The sequence below is a fragment of the Coregonus clupeaformis genome, unplaced genomic scaffold (assembly GCF_020615455.1).
Source record: "Coregonus clupeaformis isolate EN_2021a unplaced genomic scaffold, ASM2061545v1 scaf1358, whole genome shotgun sequence".
Taxonomy (NCBI): domain Eukaryota; kingdom Metazoa; phylum Chordata; class Actinopteri; order Salmoniformes; family Salmonidae; genus Coregonus; species Coregonus clupeaformis.
In genome coordinates, this window is record NW_025534812.1 from 80,097 (window position 1) to 102,500 (window position 22,404).

The 22,404-nt window shown below is 46.4% G+C and overlaps 1 protein-coding gene across 2 annotated transcripts in view; it reads left to right on the forward strand.

The window, feature by feature from the left end:
• Window positions 1-1,045: 1,045 nt before the first annotated feature.
• The window catches only part of LOC121560667 (LIM and calponin homology domains-containing protein 1), a 43,877-nt gene continuing 22,518 nt past the window's right edge, over window positions 1,046-22,404 (forward strand). For both annotated transcript variants that reach the window (XM_045218101.1, XM_045218102.1), the window contains exons 1-3: window positions 1,046-1,525; window positions 18,213-18,283; window positions 18,537-18,606. In XM_045218101.1, the coding sequence (XP_045074036.1) occupies window positions 1,427-1,525; window positions 18,213-18,283; window positions 18,537-18,606 (240 nt within the window). In that variant the 5' untranslated portion in view covers window positions 1,046-1,426. The remainder of the gene's footprint in view (window positions 1,526-18,212; window positions 18,284-18,536; window positions 18,607-22,404) is intronic.

The window sequence follows — 22,404 nt, forward strand, 5'->3', positions numbered from 1 at the left end:
CTTATCCAGAGCGACTTACCAGAGCGTTTACCAGTGCTTGCTGTAGGAAAGTGGAGCTGTTTTGTTAAAAGTAAATGTCATCTGCTGAATTGTAGTGATGAAGAGGAGTTTAGAACACCTTTTTTTATTGAACTGCTACAGAACTAAAGAAATATGGGACCTGATGAGAAGTATTGATTTTGATGTATGTATAAACCCCAAGACAGTCTTTCAGTGTTTTTTTGATACTCACATGGATGACAACACTAAAGATCTACGGTGAACAATACGATGCGGAAGACAAGATGTAGGGTACTAGGGGTTAACTAGCCCACCCTAGGAACAATGGCTAATTGCTGACACAAAAACAAAGTAACGTTTGGAAGAACATGTGGATATGTGGATGACGGTCATGCTGAGGTGAATAAACTAGAAAGGGAAATAAATGGCTACAGTTTACACTTAAAAAAAAAAAGTATTTCATTAAATGTTGTTTTTAGAAAATATGTGTTTTTTGAAAGTACTGGGGTAACTGCAAGTTGTCCTACAAAAAGTTCCGTGGACACTATTAAATATGTAAATCATGTTAATTTGCCTAATAATGAACCCATGTATTGATGTGAAAACCGATTTGTATTTATTTGAATTAAGCTATTATGTTTGTAAAATAAATGTAAAAAAAAAAAAAACTTTGAATAAAGATAATTTTAAACATAAAAAATAAAGGGAGAGAGCGAGAAAGGGGGGATATGAAAAAATAATAATTATATATATATATATATATATATAATAATGTATGCACTCACTAACTGTAAATCGCTCTGGATATGAGCGTCTATTAAATGAGTAAAATGTAATGTAAATGGAGCGCTGTGGTCTTCAGAGGGTATTTGCCCAGATCAGAGCTGGCAGGCGACAGCGCGTCGCCGTGGTTACAGACGCAGTGAATCAGCTCCACCGTTACGCTTCTCTGGCGCGCCGTGCCAACAGCTTCACGTTGCCTCGCCAGCTGACCGGAATTATAGCGCCACTTTTTGTAAAACACACACATACACACACACACACACACACACACACCGCCCCAACCCCCGCCTCCAACATACTTCTATCCTCCCCGTCCCGCGGGCAGCAGGAGCGGCTGCTGGGCGCCTGTCTCGCACCTGGCCGGTTGAAGGTTATTTTTAGTGGCGGGTTGGTTGGTGTTGCAGTGTGGGAGTCGGGATAGCTCACTCTCCTCTACAGCCCAACCGGGAGACGCTCACGCCGAGTTACAGAGAAACCTGGGAGAATAACGGGTATAACACATACTGGCCCTCCGTGAGCGGCGGAATAACAAGCCCAGCTGTCCGGTAAGCGTTAAGGGACGACATTACCGAGCTTTTCTTAACGGAGCCAGGATATTTAAACCCTACGAGCGCACCGTAGCCTACTGAAGCCGTTGTCAGAGATGGCCAGCACCGGGGCTGAGTGCGAGGAACCTCATCTTCCCCAGGACGAATCGAGACATCCCGAGCCTGCATTCAGAGAGGCGCAGAAGTGGATCGAGGTAAGATGTGTATGTATGGAGACCGGGGTTATAAATGTTATATTGCAGTAGGGGATTCTGGAGACCGGGGTTATGAATGTTATATTGCAGTAGGGGATTCTGGAGGCTGGGGTTATAAATGTTATATTGCAGTAGAAGGTTCTGGAAGCCGGGGTTATAAATGTTATATTGCAGTAGAAGGTTCTGGAAGCCGGGGTTATAAATGTTATATTGCAGTAGGGGATTCTGGAGGCTGGGGTTATAAATGTTATATTGCAGTAGGGGATTCTGGAGACCGGGGTTATAAATGTTATATTGCAGTAGGGGATTCTGGAGACCGGGGTTATAAATGTTATATTGCAGTAGAAGGTTCTGGAGGCCGGGGTTATAAATGTTATATTGCAGTAGAAGGTTCTGGAGGCCGGGGTTATAAATGTTATATTGCAGTAGAAGGTTCTGGAAGCCGGGGTTATAAATGTTATATTGCAGTAGAAGGTTCTGGAAGCCGGGGTTATAAATGTTATATTGCAGTAGGAGGTTCTGGAGACCAGGGTTATAAATGTTCTATTGCAGTAGGTTTTTCTGGACCGGAGACCTGGGACTGGGATAGCCTATAAATGTACTATTGCCCCGTCACCTGTTGTCTCGCAGGGTGTCCGGTTACGGCTTCACTAGAAGGCACAATGTGGGACATTACTGCTGCGTGGTGAAGTGTGTGTGTGTGTGTGTGTGTGTGTGAAACTAAGAGAATATATGCTAGAATAGTGTCTCTCCGTTCCTCTCGGTGGCCGTGTGAGTGTTTGGTTTCTCTGAAGACACCGGAGAAAGCCCGTTCCCCGGAGCTCATGCACCAGGACGCCTCCTTCTGCAGGCGAGAGCGAGGATGGTTGCCATGGCTATGAAAACTTGTACTAGTATTCACACACATGCCTCTCTTGTGATGACTGTTTACAATCAATCATGTCGTTTCAATGATATCTGTGTGTGTGTGTTGGGGGAGGGGATGGTCTTGTTATTGTGAGTAGACCTACATGGTAACATATTTTCCACCATCTGATTGGTGGGCAGCGATTGAGTGAAGTCAGCTAGTTCAACACTTCCAGTATCAACCACCTTCACACACTCACACACACACACACACACACACACACACACACACACACACACAGCAGAGCTCAGTTGACTGCTGTGTCCTGATCTAGTTTCTAATCAGAGAGTCTGTCTGTCTCTGTCTCTATCTCTATCTCTCTCTCTGTCTCTCTCTCTCTCTCTCTGTCTCTCTCTCTCTCTCTCTCTCTCTCTCTCTCTCTCTCTCTCTCTCTCTCTCTCTCTCTCTCTCTCTCTCTCTCTCTCTCTCTCTCTCTCTCTCTCTCTCTCTCTCTCTGTCTCTCTCTCTCTCTCTCTCTCTCTCTCTGTCTCTCTCTCTCTCTCTCTGTCTCTCTCTCTCTCTCTCTGTCTCTCTCTCTCTCTCTCTCTCTCTCTCTCTCTCTGTCTCTCTCTCTCTCTCTCTCTCTGTCTCTCTCTCTCTCTCTCTCTCTCCTTAATTCTCTCTAGTTATTTATGGCTGGTAAGGCTGCCTCTCTATTTCATGTTATTTATATCCCCAGACACAGGTGTGTGTGTGTCTGTGTGTGAACATGTGTGTGTCTGACATTGGTCTCCAAGGAAAGCAGTAGCCTTTCAGGTTAATCTGTCTCCTCGAGGCCCCGCCCCCCCAGATAGAAATGTGTTTTCTAGAACAGATATACCTCTGATGTGTGTGTGTATTTTACATGCCAGATGTCACAGCTGTTCTCCTTGCAGAGATTAATTGGAATAGCTTCAGATGTCCAACTGTGCAATATCTGTGTGTGTGTGCTTGTGTGCTTGTGTGTGTGCGTGTGTGCTTGTGTGTGCTTGTGTGCGTGTGTGCTTGTGTGTGTGCGTGTGTGCTTGTGTGTGTGTGTGCGTGTGTGCTTGTGTGCGTGTGTGCTTGTGTGTGTGTGTGCGAGTGTGCGTGTGTGCTTGTGTGTGTGCGTGTGTGCTTGTGTGTGTGTGTGTGCGTGTTTGTGTGTATGTCTGTGTGCTTTTGTGTGCGTGTGTAATCAGGATAGTTAGATGGAGAGAGAGTCCGTACAATAATTATACATTTGATTAATATAGATTATAGAAAATCATTATATTAAAAAAATGTTTGATTGGGCCTCCCGAGTAGCGCAGCGGTCTAAGGCACTGCATCGCAGTGCTAGAGTGCGTCACTACAGATCCGAGTTCGATCCCGGACTGTGTCACAGCCGGCCGTGACCGGGAGACCCATGAGGCGGCACACAATTGGCCCAACGTCGTCCGGGTTAGGGGAGGGTTTGGCCCAGTGTCGTTAGGGGAGGGTTTGGCCCAGCATCGTCCAGGTTAGGGGACGGTTTGGCCCAGCGTCGTCCAGGGTAGGGGAGGGTTTGGCCGGCCAGGATGTCCTTGTTCCATCGCGCTCTAGCGACTCCTTGTGGCGGCCGGGTGCATGCACGCTGACTTTGGTTGCCAGCTATACAGTGTTTCCTCCGACACATTGGTGCGGCTGGCTTCCGGGTTAAGCGAGCAGTGTGTCAAGAAGCAGTGCAGCTTGGCGGGGTCGTGTTTCGGAGGACGCATGGCTCTCGACGTTCGCCTCTCCCGAGTCCGTACGGGAGTTGAGCGATGGGACAAGACTGTAACTACCAATTGGATATCACAAAATTGAGAAAAGTGTCTATCGTTGGTAGACTGGGGTTAATAATCTGATGTTGAGTCAGGAGAATAGTGTCTATCGTTGGTAGACTGGGGTTAATAATCTGATGTTGAGTCAGAAGAATCGTGTCTATCGTTGGTAGACTAGGGTTAATAATCTGATGTTGAGTCAGGAGAATAGTGTGTATCGTTGGTAGACTGGGGTTAATAATCTGATGTTGAGTCAGGAGAATAGTGTGTATCGTTGGTAGACTGGGGGTTAATAATCTGATGTTGAGTCAGGAGAATAGTGTGTATCGTTGGTAGACTGGGGTTAATAATCTGATGTTGAGTCAGGAGAATAGTGTCTATCGTTGGTAGACTGGGGTTAATAATCTGATGTTGAGTCAGGAGAATAGTGTCTATCGTTGGTAGACTAGGATTAATAATCTGATGTTGAGTCAGGAGAATAGTGTGTATCGTTGGTAGACTGGGGTTAATAATCTGATGTTGAGTCAGGAGAATAGTGTCTACCGTTGGTAGACTAGGGTTAATAATCTGATGTTGAGTCAGGAGAATAGTGTCTATCGTTGGTAGACTGGGGTTAATAATCTGATGTTGAGTCAGGAGAATAGTGTATATCGTTGGTAGACTGGGGTTAATAATCTGATGTTGAGTCAGGAGAATAGTGTCTATCGTTGGTAGACTAGGGTTAATAATCTGATGTTGAGTCAGGAGAATAGTGTCTATCGTTGGTAGACTGGGGTTAATAATCTGATGTTGAGTCAGGAGAATAGTGTGTATCATTGGTAGACTGGGGTTAATAATCTGATGTTGAGTCATGAGAATAGTGTGTATCGTTGGTAAAATGGGGTTAATAATCTGATGTTGAGTCAGGAGAATAGTGTCTATCGTTGGTAGACTGGGGTTAATAATCTGATGTTGAGTCAGGAGAATAGTGTCTATCGTTGGTAGACTGGGGTTAATAATCTGATGTTGAGTCAGGAGAATAGTGTCTATCGTTGGTAGACTAGGGTTAATAATCTGATGTTGAGTCAGGAGAATAGTGTGTATCGTTGGTAGACTGGGATTAATAATCTGATGTTGAGTCAGGAGAATAGTGTCTATCGTTGGTAGACTGGGGTTAATAATCTGATGTTGAGTCAGGAGAATAGTGTCTATCGTTGGTAGACTGTGGTTAATAATCTGATGTTGAGTCAGGAGAATAGTGTCTATCGTTGGTAGACTAGGGTTAATAATCTGATGTTGAGTCAGGAGAATAATGTGTATCGTTGGTAGACTAGGGTTAATAATCTGATGTTGAGTCAGGAGAATAGTGTGTATCGTTGGTAGACTAGGGTTAATAATCTGATGTTGAGTCAGGAGAATAGTGTCTATCGTTGGTAGACTGGGGTTAATAATCTGATGTTGAGTCAGGAGAATAGTGTCTATCGTTGGTAGACTAGGGTTAATAATCTGATGTTGAGTCAGGAGAATAGTGTCTATCGTTGGTAGACTGGGGTTAATAATCTGATGTTGAGTCAGGAGAATAGTGTCTATCGTTGGTAGACTAGGGTTAATAATCTGATGTTGAGTCAGGAGAATAGTGTCTATCGTTGGTAGACTGGGGTTAATAATCTGATGTTGAGTCAGGAGAATAGTGTCTATCGTTGGTAGACTAGGGTTAATAATCTGATGTTGAGTCAGGAGAATAGTGTGTATCGTTGGTAGACTGGGGTTAATAATCTGATGTTGAGTCAGGAGAATAGTGTGTATCGTTGGTAGACTGGGGTTAATAATCTGATGTTGAGTCAGGAGAATAGTGTCTATCGTTGGTAGACTAGGGTTAATAATCTGATGTTGAGTCAGGAGAATAGTGTCTATCGTTGGTAGACTGGGGTTAATAATCTGATGTTGAGTCAGGAGAATAGTGTCTATCGTTGGTAGACTGGGGTTAGTAATCTGATGTTGACTCAGGAGAATAGTGTCTATCGTTGGTAGACTGGGGTTAATAATCTGATGTTGAGTCAGGAGAATAGTGTCTATCGTTGGTAGACTGGGGTTAATAATCTGATGTTGAGTCAGGAGAATAGTGTCTATCGTTGGTAGACTGGGGTTTATAATCTGATGTTGAGTCAGGAGAATAGTGTCTATCGTTGGTAGACTGGGGTTAATAATCTGATGTTGAGTCAGGAGAATAGTGTGTATCGTTGGTAGACTGGGGTTAATAATCTGATGTTGAGTCAGGAGAATAGTGTCTATCGTTGGTAGACTGGGGTTAATAATCTGATGTTGAGTCAGGAGAATAGTGTGTATCGTTGGTAGACTGGGGTTAATAATCTGATGTTGAGTCTGGAGAATAGTGTCTATCGTTGGTGGACTGGGGTTAATAATATGATGTTGAGTCAGGAGAATAGTGTCTATCGTTGGTAGACTAGGGTTAATAATCTGATGTTGAGTCAGGAGAATAGTGTCTATCGTTTGTAGACTGGGGTTAATAATCTGATGTTGAGTCAGGAGAATAGTGTCTATCGTTGGTAGACTGGGGTTAATAATCTGATGTTGAGTCAGGAGAATAGTGTCTATCGTTGGTAGACTGGGGTTAATAATCTGATGTTGAGTCTGGAGAATAGTGTGTATCGTTGGTAGACTGGGGTTAATAATCTGATGTTGAGTCAGGAGAATAGTGTGTATCGTTGGTAGACTGGGGTTAATAATCTGATGTTGAGTCAGGAGAATAGTGTCTATCGTTGGTAGACTAGGGTTAATAATCTGATGTTGAGTCAGGAGAATAGTGTGTATCGTTGGTAGACTGGGGTTAATAATCTGATGTTGAGTCAGGAGAATAGTGTCTATCGTTGGTAGACTAGGGTTAATAATCTGATGTTGAGTCAGGAGAATAGTGTCTATCGTTGGTAGACTGGGGTTAATAATCTGATGTTGAGTCAGGAGAATAGTGTCTATCGTTGGTACTCTGGGGTTAATAATCTGATGTTGAGTCAGGAGAATAGTGTGTATCGTTGGTAGACTGGGGTTAATAATCTGATGTTGAGTCAGGAGAATAGTGTCTATCGTTGGTAGACTAGGGTTAATAATCTGATGTTGAGAACAGTTATATAAACAGGGGGCTGTTGACCTCCACTCTATTACACGGAGGGGGAGGGACGGAGGGGGAGAGGGAGGCAGGGAGTGAAGAGCTTCACCCTCTCTTTTTGCCAGTTACAGGAAAGTCTATGGGCCAAATGTCCCCTCCCCTGTTGTATCATGACAGATCTAACCCTAACCCATATCCTGTTGTATCATGACAGATCCAACCCTAACCCTAACCCACATCCTGTTGTATCGTGACAGATCATGTTGTATCGTGACAGATCTAACCCTAACCCACATCCTGATGTATCGTGACAGATCTAACCCACATCCTGTTGTATCGTGACATTTCTAACCGTAACCCACATCGTGTTGTATCGTGACAGCTCTAACCCTAACCCACATCCTGTTGTATCGTGACAGATCTAACCCTAACCCACATCCTGATGTATCGTGACAGATCTAACCCACATCCTGTTGTATCATGACAGATCTAACCCTAACCCACATCCTGATGTATCATGACAGATCTAACACTAACCCACATCCTGTTGTATTGTGACAGATCTAACCCTAACCCACATCCTGTTGTATCGTGACAGCTCTAACCCTAACCCACATCCTGTTGTATCGTGACAGATCTAACCCTAACCCACATCCTGATGTATCGTGACAGATCTAACCCACATCCTGTTGTATCGTGACATTTCTAACCGTAACCCACATCCTGTTGTATCGTGACAGCTCTAACCCTAACCCACATCCTGTTGTATCGTGACAGATCTAACCCTAACCCACATCCTGTTGTATCGTGACAGCTCTAACCCTAACCCACATCCTGTTGTATCGTGACAGATCTAACCCTAACCCACATCCTGATGTATCGTGACAGATCTAACCCACATCCTGTTGTATCGTGACATTTCTAACCGTAACCCACATCCTGTTGTATCGTGACAGCTCTAACCCTAACCCACATCCTGTTGTATCGTGACAGATCTTACCCTAACCCACATCCTGATGTATCGTGACAGATCTAACCTAACCCACATCCTGTTGTATCATGACAGATCTAACCCTAACCCACATCCTGTTGTATCGTGACAGATCTAACCCTAACCCACATTCTGTTGTATCGTGACAGATCTAACCCTAACCCACATCCTGTTGTATCGTGACAGATCTAACCCTAACCCACATCCTGTTGTATCGTGACAGATCTAACCCTAACCCACATCCTGTTGTATCGTGACAGATCTAACCCTAACCCACATCCTGTTGTATCGTGACAGATCTAACCCTAACCCACATCCTGTTGTATCGTGACAGATCTAACCCTAACCAACATCCTGTTGTATCGTGACAGATCTAACCCTAACCCACATCCTGTTGTATCGTGACAGATCTAACCCTAACCCACATCCTGTTGTATCATGACAGATCTAACCCTAACCCACATCCTGATGTATCGTGACAGATCTAACCTAACCCACATCCTGTTGTATCGTGACAGATCTAACCCTAACCCACATCCTGTTGTATCGTGACAGATCTAACCCTAACCCACATCCTGTTGTATCGTGACAGATCTAACCCTAACCCACATCCTGATGTATCATGACAGATCTAACCCTAACCCACATCCTGTTGTATCGTGACAGATCTAACCCACATCCTGTTGTATCGTGACAGATCTAACCCTAACCCACATCCTGTTGTATCGTGACAGATCTAACCCTAACCCACATCCTGTTGTATCGTGACAGATGTAACCCTAACCCACATCCTGATGTATCGTGACAGATCTAACCTAACCCACATCCTGTTGCATCGTGACAGCTCTAACCCTAACCCACATCCTGTTGTATCGTGACAGATCTAACCCTAACTCACATCCTGATTTATCGTGACAGATCTAACCCTAACCCACATCCTGTTTTATCGTGACAGATCTAACCCTAACCCACATCCTGATGTATTGTGACAGATCTAACCTAACCCACATCCTGTTGCATCGTGACAGATCTAACCCTAACCCACATCCTGTTGTATCGTGACAGATTGTTACGAGCCCCGTGGCTCTAAACATCTAGGGTGGATGGACATGAGACCCGTAACATAAATTCATGTAAATTATAAGTGTGGCTGGGAACAGTGAGAACATAACTGACACAACAACCATGAACTACCGTCAAACACAAAGTGTTTATTTATGAACACACGGTAAGGGTTTGGGAAAAAGGGCTGAGCAGGACCCAAGAAATGAAACAATAGTGTAAAACCCCCTAAACTGATCTAGCCTGCCTAAAGAACCGCTAGGCTACTGCTAGTCATACAAAAATACAGTGGGTGGTCCGCTCAGGTCTAACTGGTGTTTATAGACAGATTTCTTCCTACGGGTAATGTACGCCCAAGGGCAACTAGCTTAAACCCCCCTTTTCCCAAAAAACACACAAAACTACTAAACAGGGTAATCAGCAACTTAGCGAGTACACAACACACAGGACACCACCGTGTCCATACTCACATATGGCAAAAAGTCTCTTTCTCTTGCAACAAACACAAGTCTGGTTTTTATAAAATGGGATGTGTGATTGAACAAACGAATAACAGGTGGTGCAATTAACAGGAATGTTCACTGATTGGTCCAATCAGCAGACACCTCAACGACCACCAATCAGGAACATACAGGACACCTGTGATTAGGGCAGAAAGAGTAGAAACACACAAAAACACAGGATACCTGTATCCGTAACACTCCCACCCTTAAAAGAGCAAACCACAATGGTTTGCGACACACGTGGTATCACAACACCCAAATTCACAAATCATCCTGCCGGGATAACAAAAAAAAACCTAGATCATTACACACGAGACAAAGCATCTGCCAACACATTATCCAACCCCCTTTTTGTGGCGGATCTCCAAATTATAATTTTGCACGACAAGTGCCCAACGCATAAGGCGTTGGTTCTGGTTGTACATCCGGTGGAGAAAAACTAAGGGATTATGGTCAGTATACACTACCACTGGTAATGCACTGGAACCAACATAAACTTCAAAGTACTGCAGAGCTAACAACAAAGCTAGAGCTTCTTGTTCAATGGTGGAATAGTTTGTCTGACATTTGTTAAATTTCCGTGAAAAATAACAGACAGGATGGTCCACTCCACTCTGGTCTTGCTGCAGTAGAACAGCACCAGCACCTCTGGCACTTGCATCTACCTCCAGTTTAAACGGCCGCTCAAAATCTGGCGCAGCAAGAACAGGAGTACTACACAAGAGTGCTTTAGCAGTGTTGAAAGCAGTACAACAATCTTCAGACCATACAAATTTTCTCGCCGGACTGAGCAAATCCGTTAATGGAGCAACTACCGCAGAGAAATTTTTACAGAAACTACGGTAGTAGCCAACCATCCCTAAAAAACGGCGTAGCTCTCTTCTGGTGGTAGGTGCGGGAAATGCGTTTATAGCTGAGACCTTGGCATCTACAGGGCGCACCTGACCATGGCCGACCTGTTTACCAAGATACGTAACAGTGGCCTTCCCAAACTCGCACTTTGCTAAGTTCAGGGTTAGAGAAGCGGTTGCTAGACGTTCACACACTACCCTTAGAGTGTTAACATGATCAGACCACTCAGTTGAATAAATGACCAGATCATCAAGGTAAGCACTACAATTACGAACTCCAGCCAATACTGTGTTAACCAGGCGTTGGAAAGTGGCTGGTGCGTTCCGCATCCCAAATGCCATGACAGCATATTGTAGGAAGTGATCTGGGGTCACAAAGGCAGAGATGTCGGAGGCACGTGGGGTTAACGGCACCTGCCAGTAACCTTTTAGAAGATCTAATTTGGTTACATAAGTAGCAGCACCAACAGTATCAATACAGTCATCCAGTCTGGGTAACGGGAACGAGTCGGGCACTGTGACCGCATTGACTTTCCGATAGTCCGTACATAATCTGGATGTCCCATCAGGTTTAGGAACCAGAATGCACGGAGAACTCCAAGGACTTGAACTTGGCATAGCCAGGTTATTCTCCAGCAAATAACCGACCTCACCCCTCATTATCTTTCTCTTAGCGACGTTGACACGATAAGGATGTTGCTTGATAGGTGCAGCGTTTCCAACATTAATGTCATGTTCTAACACATTAGTACATGTAGGAACATCATTAAAAAGACATGGAAAGCTGTGTAACAGTCTCACAATATCATCTGACTGTCTGTCCGTTAAATGAATCAGGCTTGCCGGGAGAGACAACAGCATCTCTGAATTGGGCAATCTAGCACACTGCTGCTGAGTATTGCGCAACTCCAAACCATCTCCGTCCACATCATTAACATGACCTCCCACTACAGCCGTAGCAGCAACAGAGACAGCCGACTCGGCCAGTTTCTCTGGACTGTCTACCTGAGTAACGGGTCTGTTGTGGTATGTCTTCAACATGTTAACGTGGCACACACGAGATTGGCGTTTTCTATCAGGAGTCTGTATCACATAGTCAGTTTCAGTTAGTTTCTTTTCAATGACATAAGGACCAGCGAAACGTGCTGACAATGACGCTCCTGGCACAGGCAACAACACAAGAACTCGGTCACCTGGCTGCAGTGAACGAGAAACAGCCTGTGTGTCATAGTGTCGTTTCATCCGTTTCTGTGAGGAAGACAGCGCTTCCTTTGCTAGAGCACAGGCAGCATGTAGGCGCTCACGAAAGCGACTAACGTAGTCCAACACATTTTCTTTCACACACAACTCTTGTGACAAAAACTGATCCTTAAGGACTTTCATAGGTCCTCTCATGGTGTGTCCAAACACCAGTTCAGCTGGGCTGAACCCTAGGGATTCCTGTACTGTCTCACGGACAGCAAACAACACTAGAGGAACTCCCTCATCCCAATCTTTCTCAGATTCCAAACAATATTTACGGAGCATAGACTTCAGGGTCTGATGCCAACGTTCAAGCGCACCCTGAGACTCTGGGTGATATGCGCTTGACACACGGTGTGTAACTGACAAGGATTTTAACACTTGTTTGAAAAGTTTAGAAAGGAAATTCGTACCCTGATCAGTTTGTATCACCTTAGGTAATCCAAAAGTTGAGAAGAATTTGATCAACGCTTTACTCACCACCGAGCAGTAATCCTTCGCAGAGGAATGGCCTCTGGGTACCTGGTGGCCACACACATAATTGTCAACATAAACTGGTTACCAGATTTTGTTTTTGGTAATGGTCCAACACAATCAACCATCACATGTTCGAATGGTTCACCTATGGCCGGTATGGGACAAAGAGGCGCGGGGAAATAACCTGGTTCGGTTTCCCAACTACTTGACAGGTGTGGCAAGTCCGACAGAACTGAGCCACATCTTGTTTTAAGCCAGGCCAAAAGAAATGTCGCAAAACTCGATCATAAGTCTTGGTGACTCCCAGATGTCCGGACCACTGGTGATCATGAGCGAGGATAAAACATTTTGTCGAAAGGCTGTAGGAATCACTATTTGGTAAACAGCATTCCAATCTCCGCCAGCGTCAACATGGGATGTCCATTTACGCATGAGGAGATTACCATCAATGAAATATGCCATGTTTTTCTTCTTTAGCTCGTCCTCTGAGACAACACTAGAAAAACATTTAGCCAGACTAATGTCAACCTGTTGGTTAGCGATCAGCTGCTCACGAGTAACTGGTAACTGTATTGCCTCAGCAACAAGTTCCACATCCTTCTTCCTTTCTCTGGGCTGTTGGTCAGACTGCACCAGCTTACCAGAGGTAGCACCCGAACTATCCTCTGGGTCACACTCTCTGAATAGAATCGTGTTCGACAAATCTATCACTTCACCCACTTGTCGGGCTTGAGCACGTGTGACAGCACAAGCGGGGAACACATCTGGATAACCCTGTGCCAGCTCCTCAGAGAGAGACTGGTCACTTTTATCCAATACCTCCAATATGGGTATTACCTTTCCTCCGGCAATATCGTTGCCCATTATAAATGTCACCCCTTTTACTGGCAACATAGGACGTACGCCAACTCTGAACAATCCACTGACTAACTCAGAGTGTACGTTCACAAAGTGCAATGGTACTGGGACGAAACCCATTTCAATTCCTTGTACTAACACACTGGAACCACAATATGTATTATTAGACAAGGGCAACACATCAGCTAGTATGAACGACTGCGCCGCACCAGTATCTCTGAGGATTCTAACTGGACGCTGAGACGCTTCGTCATCTGATATAGAAACAAACCCCTCAAAAATGAACGGTTCATAACTGTGATCTGGGACAGGGACTTTCAAACCACATTCACTATGAGGCTTCTGTCTTGATTCTGGCCTTACAACCGTACGAATCAGCCCAACACCCGTTGGCGGCCTGGCGTGCTGAGGTATCCCCGGTTTGCGTTTTAGCAGAAAGCAATCATTAACCATATGTCCCACCTTATGACAATAGAAACAGTGACGCACATCTTTTGGGCGTGCTGGATGTACTGCTGGTCGACTAGGACTAAAAGTTAGCAACTCCGCAGCCCTGCTCTCCGTACGAGCCGAAAACACGCTCTTATGCGTCAACACAAACTCGTCTGCCAAAACAGACGCTTCCGACAGTGAGGATACTTTCTGTTCGTTCAGATAAACTACAATGCGTTCCGGTAAGCAATTTTTAAACTCTTCTAACAAGATTAACTCCCGTAGAGAGTTAAAATCAGTTACTTTACTAGCACTGTGCCATTTGTCAAACATATTTCCTTTGTCTCTAGCAAACTCCACATAAGTCTGAGTAGGAGACTTTTTATGAGACCTAAATCTCTGTCGATATGCCTCAGGAACAAGCTCATAGGCACGAAGAACAGTAGCTTTGACCACTTCATAATTCAAACTGTCTTCAAGAGGTAGCGCTGCCAGAACCTCTTGGGCTTTACCTGTTAGCTTACACTGAAGTAATAGGCACCATACCTCTTCGGGCCATTTCAATGCTACCACTATACGTTCAAACACACTGAAATAGGAATCAACCTCTGACTCCCGGAACACAGGTACCAAGGTGATCTGCCTACTAATATCAAACGTAGCAGATGACACAGCTGGTGAGGATGGCTCACTAGCAGGCATAGTATTAGCAGAGACTAACCTCGCTGTTTCTGCCTCTAGTTCCATTTTACGCATCTCCAGTTCCATCTTACGCGTCTCCAGTTCTTGATCAAGCCTACGCGTCTCCAGTTCTTGATCAAGCCTCACGCGTCTCCAGTTCCATCTTACGCGTCTCCTGTTCTGCCTCTAGCTTACGCATCTCCAGCTTGTCTTGCCTGATTTGTGCCCGCTCTTCCGCCTCCATTTGGAGCCGTGTCGAGCGGACATCGATCCTGGCATCACTGTCAGTCAGTGGGGAGAGGGGGTCATAACGGGCAATGTGGCTGGAGCCTTAGTCTCGTCCTCAGACACTGATGGGCTTACAGGAACAGCAACCACATCCCCTACAGGAGCAGCAGACTCAGGCGGCGGTAACTCAAGCACTCGCTCGTTTAACAATATCGCTAACACTACTTCCCTAACTTCTGCTTTCACTAAACCCCTCGGTATGGGTACAGAAAAGTGGTCAGCCAAAGCCTGTAGATCCACTCTACGGAAATTATCAAAAACCTCCCACGTAGGGTTTTCCAAAAATGCCTCCAACTCAAAAGTAGCCATCCTACTAGCAACACGAGCCGTCGACTACTGAACACACACAAAAAAAAACAGGTAGTTACAGCTGCCAAGCTCAACACTGAACCAGACACTAACTAATTTACATGAGCAGCATGGGATAGATAGAATCCCAGACGAGCCCCCACTTTATGTTACGAGCCCCGTGGCTCTAAACATCTAGGGTGGATGGACATGAGACCCGTAACATAAATTCATGTAAATTATAAGTGTGGCTGGGAACAGTGAGAACATAACTGACACAACAACCATGAACTACCGTCAAACACAAAGTGTTTATTTATGAACACACGGTAAGGGTTTGGGAAAAAGGGCTGAGCAGGACCCAAGAAATGAAACAATAGTGTAAAACCCCCTAAACTGATCTAGCCTGCCTAAAGAACCGCTAGGCTACTGCTAGTCATACAAAAATACAGTGGGTGGTCCGCTCAGGTCTAACTGGTGTTTATAGACAGATTTCTTCCTACGGGTAATGTACGCCCAAGGGCAACTAGCTTAAACCCCCTTTTCCCAAAAAAACACACAAAACTACTAAACAGGGTAATCAGCAACTTAGTGAGTACACAACACACAGGACACCACCGTGTCCATACTCACATATGGCAAAAAGTCTCTTTCTCTTGCAACAAACACAAGTCTGGTTTTTATAAAATGGGATGTGTGATTGAACAAACGAATAACAGGTGGTGCAATTAACAGGAATGTTCACTGATTGGTCCAATCAGCAGACACCTCAACGACCACCAATCAGGAACATACAGGACACCTGTGATTAGGGCAGAAAGAGTAGAAACACACAAAAACACAGGATACCTGTATCCGTAACACAGATCTAACCCTAACCCACATCCTGATGTATCGTGACAGATCTAACCCACATCCTGTTGTATCGTGACAGCTCTAACCCTAACCCACATCCTGTTGTATCGTGACAGATCTAACCCTAACCCACATCCTGTTGTATCGTGACAGATCTAACCCTAACCCACATCCTGTTGTATCATGACAGATCTAACTCCAACCCACATCTTGTTGTATCGTGACAGATCTAACCCTAACCCACATCCTGTTGTATCATGACAGATCTAACCCTAACCCACATCCTGTTGTATCGTGACAGATCTAACCCACATCCTGTTGTATCATGACAGATCTAACCTTAACCCACATCCTGATGTATCGTGACAGATCTAACCCTAACCCACATCCTGTTGTATCGTGACAGATCTAACCCTAACTCACATCCTGATGTATCGTGACAGATCTAACCCTAACCCACATCCTGTTGTATCGTGACAGATCTAACCCTAACCCACATCCTGTTATATCGTGACAGATCTAACCCACATCCTGTTGTATCGTGACAGATCTAACCCTAACCCACATCCTGTTGTATCGTGACAGATCTAACCCTAACCCACATCCTGTTATATCGTGACAGATCTAACCCACATCCTGTTGTATCGTGACAGATCTACAGTACCATTTATGTTGACGTAGTCTGTCCACCAGAGACTAGTTGTCTAATACAGTTGCAACAGCACAACTTTAGATTTGTATTTTTTATTTAACTAGGCAAGTCAGTTAAGAACAAATTCTTATTTACAATGACGGCCTACCCCGGCCAAACCCGGACGACGCTGGGCCAATTGTGCGCCGCCTTATGGGACTCCCAATCACGGCCGGATTGTGATACAGCCTGGAATCGAACCAGGGTCTGTAGTGACGCCTCTAGCACTGAGATGTAGTGCCTTAGACTGCTGCGCCACTCCGGAGCCAAAGATCATTAGAACGCATTCGCCAAAAGCCACAAAATACACCTGAATGGATTTCTGCAAATATGTCAATACCACAGGAGTCCTCTTACATTTGGGAACTTTACAGTCCTATTGATCAAACAGCCATGAAAGGTGCTGTAGGCTCTCTGTCCCTCAGTTATGCACATCAACAACAACAATATCAACAACTAATACTAGCCAGAGCAAGATGAGCTCAAATCTAACAAAGGAACATTAGATAAACCCTCTCAAACTTTTTCAGCTAGTGGGCCGCTAGTTAGAACCTCTTTATAACCTGGTTAGAACCTCTTTATAACCTGGTTAGAACCTCTTTATAACCTGGTTAGAACCTGGTTAGAACCTCTTTATAACCTGGTTAGAACCTGGTTAGAACCTCTTTATAACCTGGTTAGAACCTTTTATAACCTAGTTAAAACCTGGTTAGAACCTCTTTATAACCTGGTTAAAACCTGGTTAGAACCTCTTTATAACCTGATTAGAACCTCTTTATAACCTGGTTAGAACCTGGTTAGAACCTCTTTATAACCTGGTTAGAACCTCTTTATAACCTGGTTAGAACCTCTTTATAACCTGGTTAGAACCTGGTTAGAACCTCTTTATAACCTGGTTAGAACCTCTTTATAACCTGGTTAGAACCTCTTTATAACCTGGTTAAAACCTGGTTAGAACCTCTTTATAACCTGGTTAAAACCTGGTTAGAACCTCTTTATAACCTGATTAGAACCTCTTTATAACCTGGTTAGAACCTGGTTAGAACCTCTTTAGCAGTGGTGTAAAGTACTTAAATAAAAATACTTTAAAGTACTACTTAATTTAAGTAGTTTTTTGGGGGTATCTGTACTTTACTTTACTACATTCCTAAAGAAAATAATGTACTTTTTACGCCATTCTTTTTCCCTGACACCCGAAAGTATTTGTTACATTTTAAATGCTTAGCAGGACAGGAAAATGGTCCAATTCACGCACTTATCAAGAGAACATCCCTGGTCATCCCTACTTCCTCTGATCTGGCGGACTCACTAAACACAAATGCATAATTTGTAAATGATGTCTGAGTGTTGGAGTGTGCCACTGGCTACCCTTAGATTAAAAAAACAAGAAAATGGTGCCGTCTGGTTTGCTTAATATAAGGAATTTGAAATTATTTTTACTTTTACTTTTACTTTTGATACGTAATTATATTTTAGCAATTATATTTACGTTTGATACATAAGTATATTTAAAACCAAATACTTTTCAACTTTTACTTTTGTAGTATTTTACTGAGTGACTTTTACCTGAGTCATTTTCTATTAAGGTATATTTGCTTTTACTCAAGCATGACAATTGGGTACGTTTTCCACCACTGCTCTTTAGAACCTGGTTAGAACCTCTTTAGAACCTGGTTAGAACCTCTTTAGAACCGTGATGATGTGTGTTCTCCCCAGGAGGTGACGGGGAGAAGTTTCGGGGAGAATGACTTCCGGAGCAGCCTGGAGAACGGGATCCTGCTCTGCGAGTGAGTTCTGTGACCTTACTTCCGCCTTTGAAATCCCCACAATCCTCTGCTGTTCCACTGTCTCTCTTCACACACACCAATCCTCTGCTGTTCCACTGTCTCTCTTCACACACACCAATCCTCTGCTGTTCCACTGTCTCTCTTCACACACACCAATCCTCTGCTGTTCCACTGTCTCTCTTCACACACACCAATCCTCTGCTGTTCCACTGAGTGTAGTGTGGTGAAGTGTTTGTCTGTGTGTCTCTTCCAGGTTACTGGGGTCCATCAGACCAGGTTTGGTCCAGAAGATCAACAGACTACCTACACCTATCGCTGGACTGGTCAGTACTACAGTACTACTAAATCACACCAAATGGATTTAGAAAGCCCCTGTCTACATCATTATACAGAAACTCAGCCCCCAAAACCCCAAACAGCAGCAATGCAGATGTAGAAGCACGGTGGCTAGGAAAAACTCCCTAGAAAGGTAGGAACCTAGGAAGAAACCTAGAGAGGAACCAGGCTTTACTGGGTAGAGAGGAACCAGGCTCTGAGGGGTGACCAGTCCTCTACTGGCTGTACTGGGTAGAGAGGAACCAGGCTCTGAGGGGAGGCCAGTCCTCTACTGGCTGTACTGGGTAGAGAGGAACCAGGCTCTGAGGGGTGGCCAGTCCTCTAGTGGCTGTACTGGGTAGAGAGGAACCAGGCTCTGAGGGGAGGCCAGTCCTCTAGTGGCTGTACTGGGTAGAGAGGAACCAGGCTCTGAGGGGTGGCCAGTCCTCTACTGGCTGTACTGGGTAGAGAGGAACCAGGCTCTGAGGGGTGGCCAGTCCTCTTCTGGCTGTACTGGGTAGAGAGGAACCAGGCTCTGAGGGGTGGCCAGTCCTCTACTGGCTGTACTGGGTAGAGAGGAACCAGGCTCTGAGGGGTGGCCGGTCCTCTTCTGGTACTATATTCATGTTACCAATCCAATAACTAGCCTGTTAATATTGGTACTCTCGCTAAGTAGTGATGTGCAGTTCGCGAACGATTCGTTCCTTTTGAACAACATTTTTTACTAACCCGAGAGTCATGATCCGTTCCTTTTGATCAACTCTTTTTACTGACCCGAGAGTCATGATCCGTTCCTTTTGAACAACTCTTTTTACTGACCCGAGAGTCATGATTTGTTTTTTTCTGAGTGACTCGTTCATTTTTGTCGTTCGTTTGACCTACTGGCCGCAATGAGTCTTACAGCAGGATTAATACGCTCCTCTGGTTCAGCAACTCCGGAGATGTGCTCCGACCTGCAACTGTCTTATCAGCTGCGCAAGGGGAAATGGGATCAATCTGCAGGCAGCACAGAGGACAAAAAGACATGTTTAGAACTGATCATTGATCGCATGGTGCAAGAATTCATGCTATTCATTGATTATTGAACGTTACGAATGGACACATCTTTGTAGAACCAAAACTTACACAGCCTCTGTTCAACGAACTTGAACTCGATAACAAATCATTTGGGGATTGCAGTTCGCGAACGATAGACTATTGTGCGTGTCACTCGCGGCAACCAAGCAATGCATTCCACCAAGGGTCGTTCACAATCTAGTCTGGTTATGGCCACCGCAAATAGACCTTGTCAACAAATAATCTTATTTGTATGCTTCGCAATCAACAGATGTACGTTCTTTAAAGCACACTTTTACAAGTCTGTCACAGATGACAGCTCCAATACATTTACATTTGACATTTTAGCCATTTAGCGGACGCTCTTATCCAGAGCGATTTACAGTAAGTAATGAGTGCATACGTTTTCGTACTGGTCCCCCTGTGGGAATCGAACCCACAACCCTGCCGTTGCAAGCGCCATGCTCTACCAACTGAGCCACATGGGACTCCAAAATCAAATTGCATGTCAATAAGCCCCCTATGGTGAAGGACGTGAAGGAGAGGCTTGTAGAATATCAAACTGCATCATGTCAATAAGCCCCCTATGGTGAAGGACGTGAAGGAGAGGCTTGTAGAATATCAAACTGCATCATGTCAATAAGCCCCCCTATGGTGAAGGACGTGAAGGAGAGGCTTGTAGAATTATGACTCTTTGGAGTTTTCAGTTCGCCGTTCAGCGGTAGGGGGGTCCTGTCTTCTCTGGCCATTACTGACTCAAATGAACGAAATTAGTTGAAATATTTGTTCTTTTGACTGAACGAGTTGAAAAGATCCTAGTCAGTAAAAAGAGCTGAACTTTCAATCAGTGTCGCCAAGTGTAGGGGTCCCAGGCCTAGTTAACTGGTCTTCAGTGTCGCTAAGTGTAGGGGTCCCAGGCCTAGTTAACTGGTCTTCAGTGTCGCTAAGTGTAGGGGTCCCAGGCCTAGTTAACTGGTCTTCAGTGTCGCTAAGTGTAGGGGTCCCAGGCCTAGTTAACTGGTCTTCAGTGTCTCTAAGTGTAGGGGTCCCAGGCCTAGTTAACTGGTCTTCAGTGTCGCTAAGTGTAGGGGTCCCAGGCCTAGTTAACTGGTCTTCAGTGTCGCTAAGTGTAGGGGTCCCAGGCCTAGTTAACTGGTCTTCAGTGTCGCTAAGTGTAGGGGTCCCAGGCCTAGTTAACTGGTCTTCAGTGTCGCTAAGTGTAGGGGTCCCAGGCCTAGTTAACTGGTCTTTAAGGTGTGCATCTGTATGAGACAACAGCATATCACCACCGTGTCGTACTGGGTGTACATGTTCCCAGGAGACAGCAAACTTACCGAGTTCAGGGACCGCTCCGTCTGGACCTTCTGGTCGGCCAGTCCAAGCAAATTATTCACATGTTCATGGTAACAAAAATAAATATGTACAAAAGCCAAACTGCATGCCCAACAAAACAAACAAAGGCTGGCCGGGCGGCTTCTGGCCTCCTCTCTGTCCCGGACTGACCGTCACATCTGAGTAATTATCAAGGCTTTCTGCCAGAGCACATCATCTAAACCGGTTGCTGCTGCCCCCTGGGGATGAGGCGTTGTCCCCTGGGGATGAGGCGCTGCCCCCTGGGGATGAGGCGCTGCCCCCTGGGGATGAGGCGCTGCCCCCTGGGGATGAGGCGCTGCCCCCTGAGGATGAGGCGCTGCCCCCTGGGGATGAGGCGCTGCCCCCTGGGGATGAGGCGCTGCCCCCTGGGGATGAGGCGCTGCCCCCTGGGGATGAGGCGCTGCCCCCTGGGGATGAGGGCTGGGGATGAGGCGCTGCCCCCTGGGGATGAGGCGCTGCCCCCTGGGGATGAAGCACTGCCCCCTGGGGATGAGGCACTGCCCCCTGGGGATGAGGCGCTGCCCCCTGGGGACGAGGCGCTGCCCCCTGGGGATGAGGCGCTGCCCCCTGGGGATGAGGCGCTGCCCCCTGGGGATGAGGCGTTGTCCCCTGGGGATGAGGCGCTGCCCCCCTGGGGATGAGGCGCTGCCCCCTGGGGACGAGACGCTGCCCCCTGGGGATGAGGCGCTGCCCCCTGGGGACGAGGCGCTGCCCCCCCTGGGGATGAGGCGTTGTCCCCTGGGGATGAGGCGCTGCCCCCTGGGGATGAGGCGCTGCCCCCTGGGGATGAGGCGCTGCCCCCTGGGGATGAGGCGTTGTCCCCTGGGGATGAGGCGCTGCCCCCTGGGGATGAGGCACTGCCCCCTGGGGATGAGGCGCTGCCCCCTGGGGATGAGGCACTGCCCCCTGGGGATGAGGGCTGGGGATGAGGCGCTGCCCCCTGGGGATGAGGCGTTGTCCCCTGGGGATGAGGCGCTGCCCCCTGGGGATGAGGGCTGGGGATGAGGCGCTGCCCCCTGGGGATGAGGCGCTGCCCCCTGGGGATGAGGCGTTGTCCCCTGGGGATGAGGCGCTGCCCCCTGGGGATGAGGCGCTGCCCCCTGGGGATGAGGCGCTGCCCCCTGGGGATGAGGCGCTGCCCCCTGGGGATGAGGCGTTGTCCCCTGGGGATGAGGCGCTGCCCCCTGGGGATGAGGCACTGCCCCCCTGGGGATGAGGCGCTGCCCCCTGGGGATGAGGCGCTGCCCCCTGGGGATGAGGCGTTGTCCCCTGGGGATGAGGCGCTGCCCCCTGGGGATGAGGCACTGCCCCCTGGGGATGAGGCGTTGTCCCCTGGGGATGAGGCGCTGCCCCCTGGGGATGAGGCGCTGCCCCCT